The 11,181-nt window shown below is 40.0% G+C and overlaps 1 protein-coding gene across 11 annotated transcripts in view; it reads right to left on the reverse strand.

Moving 5' to 3' along the window:
* NEB (nebulin) overlaps positions 1 to 2,644 on the reverse strand; it is a 199,472-nt gene extending 196,828 nt beyond the window's left edge. For all 11 annotated transcript variants that reach the window (XM_054562772.1, XM_054562777.1, XM_054562775.1 and 8 more), the window contains exons 1-3: positions 2,538 to 2,644; positions 1,854 to 1,938; positions 1,252 to 1,316 (exon numbers count right to left, since the gene is read on the reverse strand). In XM_054562772.1, coding sequence (XP_054418747.1) covers positions 1,252 to 1,287 — 36 coding nt within the window. In that variant the 5' untranslated portion in view covers positions 1,288 to 1,316; positions 1,854 to 1,938; positions 2,538 to 2,644. The remainder of the gene's footprint in view (positions 1 to 1,251; positions 1,317 to 1,853; positions 1,939 to 2,537) is intronic.
* Positions 2,645 to 11,181: the final 8,537 nt, after the last annotated feature.

Genomic DNA, 11,181 nt, shown 5'->3' on the forward strand with positions numbered 1-11,181 from the left:
ATACAGGCATATACAGGGTCCAGCAGAAGTAAGGTGTGCTTGAGTGTGGTTGGTAGGGTAGTAATATGGGTGTAATAATTTATAGTTTTAATTTGAACATTTCACCTAAAACATCGTATGGTGTGCTTGAGTGTGATATTGTTATGTTACAGAATTACATGCTTATGATTTTATAATAAGCATGTAAAGATTTTGTAATTAAAAGGGCATTATTTGTGCCAGACCATGTATCTATCCTTCAGTAAGAAAAGCAATTTTAATTGTACAATAAAATAAAATTTTCTTCATCTAAATATAGATAGGTCCATGAAATAGTCTTCCAAAGACAAACTTTGGCACTTTCATTTGAAAGTTGATTCTGGGTAGCTCTTAAAATTAATTTCATTCTTTTTAAAAAGCACAGGTTTTCAAAACTGCCCCCAAGTGTGTGTGAGGCGGGGGGAGGGTATGTACATATACATGCACACACACACGTATATCATCATAATCAATTAGCATTATTAACTACTTTTATATTTAATGGCAGTATACTTATGGATGTGAAACTAAAGGCAAGAGCTGGTAAAGAAAAGCCATAACATGATAAAAACAAAATTATATTTTTATATATGTAATAAACAACAACTTTATAAAATGTGTCAAACACCCACCAATAATCTGGAGGGAATTTTTCAAGATGCCACTATGGTCTTTGTTCTTTTTCAAAATTCAAATGCAAAAGTTAGCGTTTTTCTCTTGGGTAAATACAGTGGAGCTGGTGGGAGAGTGTGGCTCCAATTCTCCCTGGGAGGACTCTGAGTTTATTTTTATATGTTTGTGCACACACATATACATGTATATGAAATATCATATATGCACATAATCTCATACATATTATTCTAACCATGTAATTCCTACCTCCCTACCTATAACCACCTGACTAAAGCAAAGAGTTTTTCCTCTATTTCCATGCATACCCTAAAAAATAGAGTTCAGTTTCCAGAACTTTTTTTTCATCTTCTCTGTCTCTTTGTTTTTTTGAGAGTTTAAAGAAAAGCAAAAGTGGGAAACAGTGATACGTCTTTCCAATTTTAAATCCCACATAATTATAGTGAAACTGAACATAAAATATTCCTTCCTTGTGCTTTAATGGTGACTTTTTGTGATATTATAATAGACAATGTATTTTTAAAATGATTAATTCACCCACATGGCTTTGACTGTTGCTACGTAAAATGCTTTGCTGTCAGAGTCAGTTGTTTTTAATCTTACCTCCACCACCTCCTCATATTCTTCGTCATCTGCCATTTTCTCAGAGTAGTAGTGGCACCTACAAACTTTTCATATTCCAGACAAAATGAAGATACATTAAAATCAATCTCCAGAACTGAAATCATCTTATATTATTTTAAAAACAGAATTTAAAACTTATCTATTCTATGTATGCATACATGTTTGCAGACTAAGAAAAAACATTTAAAAGCAGATTTGAAAAACTGGAGCTTCAACTTTCTTTCTCTTGATTCCCTCAGAACATGTTGTATATGGCTGCTTGTAGCTGCATGATCAATTTAGTTCAAGTTGTAAAAAGAAGTTCAGATAAGGGAGAGAGAGGGTTTAGAGTCAAAGGAAGAGTACTTAAATCTCCCAATACTTGGAGAGAAACATTTTTAAACAAAAATTCTAGTAAAAGGAAAGTCAGCTCAGCTTTCAGGAGAGGTTGTAATTTTCCCCTCATAGCACCAAAATTCTAAGAGGGCTGCCTTAGGTCTCCACGTGCTATGATATTTACATGGTACACAGTATATCTTATGCTTCACATGAAAACATATAAAAATAAATCTGCCAATAGATTTGAAAAGAAAAATAGAAACCTCAAGGCAATGTGTTTATTTTCTTTCCGAACACCATTGGCTTGTACGGATTTTTCTCTTTCGTTTCTGTAGCTCTTGTTCAAACCTGGAAAATAAATTTTTGAAGCACTGATTGAAGAGCATATAAGATTGTGGGTTTTTGGCCTAAGCTTCTAATTGAGGAACTAACGAAAGGATCTCCTAAGGCCTTTGTAGTTTGACGCCAGAGAGTAGGACTCTCTCTTGATAAAAGTGGATGATGACTTGGAGCAGCTGTCCCTTCTTCGCCCAAAGACATTTGCCATGTAAACCAACACCCTGCTATGGCTGGTTTTGTTAAGCTAGCGAAACTGCTGCTCCAGAGGCTAATGAAGCCCAATAGAAAAGGATAAATATAGGAACATAAAATATAGATCCTTTTTTGTACTAATATATTTTGAAAAGATATCAAAGGCAAAAATGAAAAAAAAAGTTTGTTAGACAAGAGCCAACCCAGTCAAGCAATAAATTGGTTAGAATAGGACACTGCATGTCAGACATTAATTAGTAGGACCTGAGTCCCACATTGGGGTTACAGACTTCCTAGTCACCGTTTTCATCACTAATTTCCCCCGTTACGACCCAAGACTTTGGAAAATGCTTCAAGGGAAGTTGTGGAACGTCTCCTGAAAGAACATTACAGAAAAAGCCATAAGCCGGCCTTACCTTCAATCTATCAAATAAATTTCCTCAGCAGCAAAGCCTCTCCCAACTCTCCCCTCCTGAGAACCCCAGGCAAGAGCCCGCGAGGTGCCTGGGCTCTGAATTATCATGTGGCCAGAACAGCCAATCAGAGTTTGAGTTGCTCAAATTTCAGAAGCTAAATATACTGAGTGATCTTCTGAAAACCACCTGTTCATCAATTCCACTAAAGGATAAAGGGTAACAAATTGCTTGCTTAGAACTATTCAAATATAGTGAAATTTTACCTAACTTCCAGCATATGGAGTTCAAATTTACATTAAATCTCTCATTTACTGCAGCCCTCTTTAATACCATATTTGTGCAAAAGAATGTAGGAGAAAATAAGCATGATTTTGAGGGACTTGGGCTTTGATCTTCTGTAACTGTTTTCTTCACATCGTTTTTGTCCAGTCTTCACAGAGATAAACATGCTCGCTCCATGTACAGGTCACCAGGTGAACTACAGATTAGTTACAGATCTTGATGTGAAAAAAATAGAAAAATAAGATCCAGAAAGTATCAAAGTATGGGCAAAAATAATTTTTAAAAATGTAATAAAATGAAACAGTAGGTAAAAATGTTTGATGGTGACACTAGATAAGCCATCGACAGGGTGTAATTAAAGAGATTAGGCCCCATCATTTTCCTACTGCTAACCCAGAAGAGGATGCCAAGATCATACTCATAATCTCCTTTCTCCCCAGGTGAGGCTGACTGCTAGGAATACAGAGCCTCTCTCATATGTACAGGGTTACTGATTTTCTATTTACTCAGATGGCTCCTAGAAGCAGAGTGTGAATGCAGACAAAAAAGGTGCAATTTCTGAACAGCAAGAACAGATGAAATGGAAATCAGTAAATTACTAAGAGAAGATAATGCTCCATTAGGCAAGTCAGAGTGTAAGACATTGACTTTGTAAAAATTACCTGAAAATTTTCTACCTGAAGACAATTTTCACTCATATAATCTCTCTCCACTCCTCTGTATTAAAGCAAAAACCCCGTGGGTCACCCATATCTTGATACAGATTTAAGACTAAACATATGGTAAGAGTTCTTTTTTAGTCGAATGTCAGGAAGTAATCTCATATTTTAAACATATGTGCCTCTCCCCCTTCTGTGATTCATATGGTCATAAATAAAAATGAACATCATTTTGCCATGTTTACTAATTATACCTGTTCATTTGGTATAGTCTCACAGGTCTTATGACCAAAGGATATGTGTGTAATATGAGATCATCACTTGGTAGCTGCTTACTAGAAGAATTGTCACCTACTATTCATTATGTGTTTTAAAAGATGGTATTAAGCTAAAAAATAATAGAGATGCCTTTTTTTTCAAGTATACTAAGATATTTATTTTTCCAATGATTTCATATTTAAAGAAATACTTTATTATTTTGCAAATATTAATACACAAACCTTTAACATTATGGGTAAAGTTTATTTTGAAAGTTTGATGACATCCAAAGTCTGTCTTTCATTAAAGAGTTCTCATTATTTCTTATATTTATAAAACTTATAATAGGGTAAAATGGATGTAGGTTCCTTAACATTATTTTCATCTAATATTTCTTAAATTATTTTTTTAATTAATTATTTTTTCAAATACATTTGTCTCTGCCTACCCCCCACCACTTTCCCTTCCCCCCTCCCTCCCTCCCTCAACTCATCCCCTTTGGTTTTGTCCATGAGTTCTTGCTATATGTTCCTTGACTTTCTCCTTCCCTTCCTTTCCCTCCGCCCCCGCTTCCTTCCCTCCTGTCTCTGTTGGTTTCTTTTCCTTTCAGTGTTGCTAGTCATATTTTCCTTGCATCTTTGTATTGTTGGTTAGGGTCCACTTATAGGTGAGATCATATGTTATTTGTCTTTTGCCCCCTGTCTTGTTTGGCTTAGCATAATGCTCTCTAGTTCCATCCATGCTGTAACGAAGTTTAGTAGTTCTTTTTTTCTTTCAGCTGCGTAGTATTCCATTGTGTAAATATACCATAATTTTTTGATCCAATAATCTACTGATGGGCATTTAGGTTGCTTCCAGCACTTGGCTATTGTCAATTGTGCTGCTAGGAACATTGGGGTGCATAGGTTCTTCTGAGTTGGCGTGTTGGGATTCTTAGGGTATAGTCCCAGCAGGGGAATCACTGGATCAAAAGGCAGTTCCATTTTCAGCTTTTTGAGGAAATTCCACACTGCTTTCCACAATGGCTACACCAGTCTGCATTCCCACTAACAGTGTACTAGGGTTCCCTTTTCTCCACAGCCTCACCAGCACCTGCTGTTTGTTGATCTATTTATGATGGCCATTCTGACCGGTGTGAGGTGGTACCTCATGGTGGTTTTGATCTGCATTTCTCTGATGGCTAGTGATGCTGAGCATCCTTTCAAATGCCTCTGGGCCCTCTGTATATCCTCCTTGGAAAAGCATCTGCCCAGGTCCTTTGCCCATTTTTTGATTGGATTGTTTGTCATCTTAGAGCAGAGTCGAGTGAGTTCTTTATATATCTTGGAGATCAAACCTCTATCTGATGTATCATTAGCAAATATATTTTCCCATACGGTTGGCTCCCTTTTCATTTTGCTGATGTTTTCTTTAGCCATGCAGAAGCTTCTTATTTTGATGAGGTCCCACTTGTTTATTCTTTCCTTTGTGTCCCTTGCTTTAGGAGACATATCAGTGAAAAAATTGCTGTGTGGGATATCTGAGAGTTTCCTGCCAATGTTCTCCTCTAGGGCTTTTATGGTGTTGCGACTTATATTTAAGTCTGTTATCCATCTTGAGTTTATTTTTGTGTATAGTGTAAGCTGATGATCCAATTTGAATTTTTTGCATGTAGCCGTCCAGCTCTCCCAACACCATTTGTTGAACAGGCTATTATTCTTCCATTTTATGCTTCTGCCCCCTTTGTCAAATATTAGATGCCCATAGAGACCTGGGCTTATTTCTGGGTTTTCTATTCTGTTCCACTGGTCTATGGATCTGTTCTTGTGCCAGTACCAGACTGTTTTGAGTATAGTGGCTTTGCAGTAGAGTTTGATGTCCGGTATTGTGATCCCTCCTACTTTGTTTTTCTTTCTCAAAATTGCTGCGGCTATTCGGGGTCGTTTATGGTTCCATATAAATTTTTGAAATGCCTGTTCTATTTCTGTGAAATACATCATTGGTATCTTAATAGGGATCGTGTTGAATCTCTAAATTGCTTTGGGTAGTATGGACATTTTGAGGATATTAATTCTTCCAATCCATGAGCACGGTATATGCTTCCATATATTTGTGTCTTCCTTAATTTATTTCTTCAATGTTGTATAGTTTTTTGCATACAGGTCTTTTACCTCTTTGGTTAAGTTTATTCCTAAGTACTTTATTTTTCTTGTTGCTATATTGTATGGTATTTTTTTTCTGATTTCTTCTTCTTCTATTTCATTGCTAGTGTACAAAAATGCCTTTGATTTCTGAATATTGACTTTGTATCCTGCTGTTTTGCCAAATTCACTTATTAGGATGAGGAGTTTTTTGGTAGAGTCTACAGGGTTTTCTACGTACACTATCATGTCATCTTCAAACAATGATAGCTTTACTTACTCTTTTCCTATTTGGATGCCTTTTATTTCTTTTTCTTGTCTGATCACTGTGGCTAGGACTTCCAATATGATGTTGAAAAGAAGCGGTGAAAACAGACATCCTTGTCATGTTCCTGATCTTAGTGGGAAAGCTTTCAGTTTTTGCCCATTGAGTATGATGTTCGCTGTAGGTTTTTCATATAAGGTCTTTATTACATTGAGGAATGCCTCATTTATTCCCATTTTGCTCAGTGTTTTGATCATAAGAGGGTGCTGTACCTTATCGAATGCTTTTTCTGCATCTATCGAGATGATCATGTGGTTTTTGTCTTTTCTTTTATTTATGTGATGTATTACGTTTATTGACTTGCATATATTGAACCATCCCTGCATCCCTGGGATGAATCCCACTTGATCGTGGTGGATGATCTTTTGAATGTATTGCTGGATGCGGTTTGCCAATATTTTGTTGAGGATTTTAGCATCTATGTTCATCAGTGAAATTGGCCTGTAGTTCTCTTTTGTTGTAGAGTCTTTATCTGGTTTTGGGATTAGGGTGATGCTGGCCTCATAAAAAGAGTCTGGGAGTCTTCCCTCCTCTTGGATTTTTTGGAATAGTCAGAAGGACAGGGGTTAGCTCTTCCTTAAATGTTTTGTAAAATTCTCCTTTGAAACCATCCGGTCCTGGGCTTTTGTGTGCTGGGAGTTTCTTGATGACTGCTTCAATTTCCCCAGCTGTTCTCGGTCTGTTCAAGCTTTCTGTTTCTTCCTCCTTCAGTGTTAGGAGATTATACTTTTCTAAAAATTTGTCCATTTCATCAAGGTTTTCACATTTCTTGGCATATAATTGTTCATAGTAGTTTCTGACAATCCTTTGTATTTCTGTGGTATCAGTTGTTATTTCTCTTCTTTCATTTCTGATATTATTAATTTGGGTCCTCTCCCTTTTTGTCTTGATGAGTCTGCTTAAAGGCTTGTCAATTATATTTCTCTTTTCAAAGAACCAGCTTCTGGATTGGTTGATCCTTTAATTGTTCTTTTTGTCTCTATGTCATTCAGTTCTGCTCTAATCTTGACTATTTCCTTCCTTCTCCTTGCTCTGGGATTTATTTGTTGTTGTTTCTCCAGTTCTTGAAGTTGTAGTGTTAGGTCTTTTATTTGAAATGTTTCTATCTTTTTTAGGTAAGCCTGTATTGCTATGAACTTCCCTCTCAGGATTGCCTTTGCTGTGTCCCACAGGTTTTGGACAGTTGTCTGTTCATTTTCATTTGTTTCCAGAAATTTTTTGATTTCTTCTCTTATCTCATTATTGACCCATTCATTGTTTAATAGTCTACTGTTCAGTCTCCATGAGTTTGCACGTTTTTGAAGTCTCTCTTTGAGGTTGATTTCGAGTTTCAAGGCCTTGTGGTCTGAGAAAAAGTTTGGTATTATTTCAATTTTCCTGAATTTGCTGAGGTTTGCTTTGTGTCCTATCATGTGGTCTATCTTTGAAAAACTGCCATAAGCATTTGAAAAGAATGTGTATTTTTCTTCTTTGAAATGTAAGGTTCTATATATGTCAGTTAAGTCTATTTGATTCAGTGCATCATTCAGCTCCACAATATCTTTATTAATGTTTTGTTTGGAAGATCTGTTCATTCTTGACAGTGGGGTGTTGAAATCCCCTACTATCAGTGTGTTGCTGTCTATATCTTTTTTGAAGTCATCCAACAATTTCCTTATAAACTTGGTGGCTCCTATATTGGGAGCATATAAGTTTACAATGTTTATGTCTTCTTGATAGATTCTTCCTTTAAGTATTATAAAGTGCCCCTCTGGGCCTCTTTTTATGGCCTTTGTTTTGAAATCTACTTTGTCTGATACAAGCATGGCAACCCCAGCCTTTTTCTCTTGCCCATTTGCTTGGAATATTTTTTTCCATCCCTCTACTTTCAATCTGTGTATGTCTTTGGCTCTGAGGTGAGTCTCTTGCAGGCAGCATATGTGTGGGCCATGTTTTCTTATCCATTCAGCTACCCTGTGTCTTTTGATTGGGGCATTTAGTCCATTCACATTGAGAGTTATTACTGATGGAAACTTACTCATCTTTTCTCTTTGTACTTGTGTTCCTCTCTGTCTCACTCTTTTCCATCATCTTGCTTAAACCAGTCCCCTTAGCATATCTTAGAGTGCTGGTTTGGTAGAGATGTATTCTTTTAGCTTTCTTTTGTCTGGGAAACTCCGTATTTCTCCTTCTATTTTAATGGAGAGCCTAGCTGGGTAGAGCAGCCTTGGCTGTAGGCCCTTGCTTTTCATGGCTTGGAATATTTGTTGCCATTCCCTTCTGGCTTGTAGTGTTTCTGTTGAGAAGTCAGCTCCTAGCCATATTGGGCCCCCTTGTATGTTACTTTCTCCTTCTCCCTTGCTGCCTTGAGGATTCTCTCTTTGTCTTTGACAGTTGCCATTTTAATGATGATGTGTCTTGGAGTGGACCTCCTTGGGTCCCCCTTGAGTGTGGTCCTCTGTGCCTCCTGGATCCATGAGACCCTTTCTCTCCTCAAATTGGGGAAATTTTCCATTATTACTTTTTCAAGGATGTTCTCTATCCCTTGTTCCTCTTCTTCTCCTTCTGGTATCCCTATTATACGGATATTACAGCGTTTGAGGTTGTCCTGCATTTCCCTAAATGCCTCTTCATTATTTTTGAGTCTTTTTTCCATTTCTTGTTCTTTCTGGGAGCTTTTTTTTTACCTTATCCTCCATCTCACTGATTCGATCCTCAGCTTCATCCAGCCTGCTTTGGACTCCTTCTACTGTGTTCTTCAATTCAGAAATGGTATTCTTCTTATCCTCTTGTGTCTTCTTGATAGTTTCTATGTCCTTTTCCTGGTTGATATAGTTTGTTGTAAGATCCTGATAGTTTCTCATAGTTCTCTTTGAGCTGCCTGAGTTCATTGAGCTTCCTTAGAACCATTGTTTTGAATTCAATATCTGATAGTTCCCTTGCCTCCATTTCATTTAGCTCTCTCTGTGGGGAGTCCCTTTTTCCACTCATTTGGGAGGAACTTCTTTTTCTTCCCATTTTTGTGAGAGTCTGTTAAGTTATTTATTTATTTGTTTGTTTGTTTGTTTATTTTTGCTTTTGCTTCAATTGGGCCATCTTGATTTCCTGACTTTGTGGATTAAACTTCTATGGTAGTAGGTGGGTCTTTTTTATTTATTTATTTATTTATCTTTTACTTTTTTTTCTGGGCCTCACTCTGATGATGTCAGTTGTTGACCCTATATGACCTTGGGTCTTTTGTTTGAGACTTCCAGGAGTCTACTGTCTGTGTCTGACTCCTGCTTTGGGCAGTTCTATGACCCCTTCGGCCAGGGATCCACTATTTCTGTGGATCGCTCTGCACTCTCACACCAGCTCCTTGAGTGCACTCCCCGGCCTGGCAGGATCCCCCGCCTGCCTGGGCTTTCACGTGCTTCCCCCAGCCCAGGGGGCTTATTCACGACCTTGCATACTCGTCTGGCCCCCCAGGCCGGCGGGCACCCTGGCACTGGTCAGTTAGGGTCTTCTATGGTGTGCTTTCCCCGCTTTTGGCTCTTTGGATGCGTTGCCTGCCCCTGCCAAATAGAGACTACGGAAATGGGAGGAAGTCAGCTCCAGGACTCTCCGGTTAATCCTGTCTCCAGTCTCTCCTCCAGGGACTCTGGGCAGTTCTCTGATCCCTTCGACCCAGGATCCACTATTTCTGCGGCCTGCTCTGCACTCATGGGCCTGCGGGGGGTTGATTTACACTTGCCTTCGCCGATCTGCGCACTGCCTCGCAGGCCCCGTCGGCACCAACCTGTGGGAGGTGTTGCCAGCCCGAACGAGCCCTCCCCGCTCCACGTGGGTCCACACACACACTCGCCAACCCTCTCCGGCCACCTGGCACAAGTTTGCGCGCCTGCACTGGGTGGTTTTGGGCTCTCTATTGTGTGCTTTTCGGCTCTTGGCTCTTTGGGGGTGTGGCCTCTTCCCGAACAATGGAGAGTAGGGAAAGGAGAAGGAGTCGGAACTCCAGGTTCCTCCTCCCATTCCTTCCCCAACACCTCTGTCTCCAGTCTTTCTTCAGGGGTCTCTGTACAGTTCTGTGACCCCTTCAGCCAAGGATCCACTATTTGTGCGAACTGCGTTTCAATCTCCAGCAGTCTGGTTCCTCAGCGCCCCGCTTCTGCCCCTTTGGGGGCGCATCCTGCCTGCCCAAAATGGAGACTGCGGAATGGGGAGGGAGTCGGGGCTCCCCGGTTCCTCCTTCCGTTCTTTCCGCAATGCCTTCTTCTCCAGTCTCTCCTCAAGGCTCTCAATGTAGCTGTGTGACCCCTTTGGCCAGGGATCCTCTATTTCTCCCAGCCAGTCTGTACTTAGCCCCCCAGCTCACACGGCACAAGCTGTGTGCGGAGTGCACAAAAGGCAGGTTAATTGATTCCCTTATGCCTGAGCTAGATTGTAGCTGCAGAGTGGGAGCTGCATTATCACCGGGGCTCCACCGGCGGCGGTGTCATTTCTCTTCACAAAGTTTTCCTCACCAGTCTTTTCCCAGGCACCAGCCCACCCTGCTGCCGCCTCTACCCAGAGATCAAGGTGGGTGGCTGCCACTGCAATTTTTGCGGTGTCCCTTTAAATGTCTGCATCCCCAGCCACCTGTCTCCGGCAGAGAGCACCCCTAAGCTTTTTGGGGTTGCGTTTTGTCTGTATTTTCCTGGTTTTAGCTGCTGTAGTTTAGAGGTCCCTGTTTATGATTCAGACCCCGTTCTTCTTGGGGGGGAGCTAACTGGCCGTTTCAATGTCCCTCTGATGCTGGTGCCCATGGGCACCCAGCCCACCCTCTCCAGCCTCCACTGCACTTCTCATCCGTTGGGATGTTTGAGAGTTGAATCCGCTGTCTGTCCGTGGCTCCAAGTCTCCTCCTCTCCCACTATCATTCCATTGTTTTCCAGGTTATTACTCCACTATTTAGTCGCAATTCCAGTTTGGTCTTGGGAGGAGGAGGTCAGCATGACTCCCATTCACTCCTCCGCCATCTTTCCCCACAGGTGCCATTTTAA

The sequence above is a fragment of the Pteronotus mesoamericanus genome, unplaced genomic scaffold, assembly GCF_021234165.1.
Source record: "Pteronotus mesoamericanus isolate MK-2021 breed Mesoamerican mustached bat unplaced genomic scaffold, CSHL_Meso_final scaffold_651, whole genome shotgun sequence".
Classification (NCBI taxonomy): domain Eukaryota; kingdom Metazoa; phylum Chordata; class Mammalia; order Chiroptera; family Mormoopidae; genus Pteronotus; species Pteronotus mesoamericanus.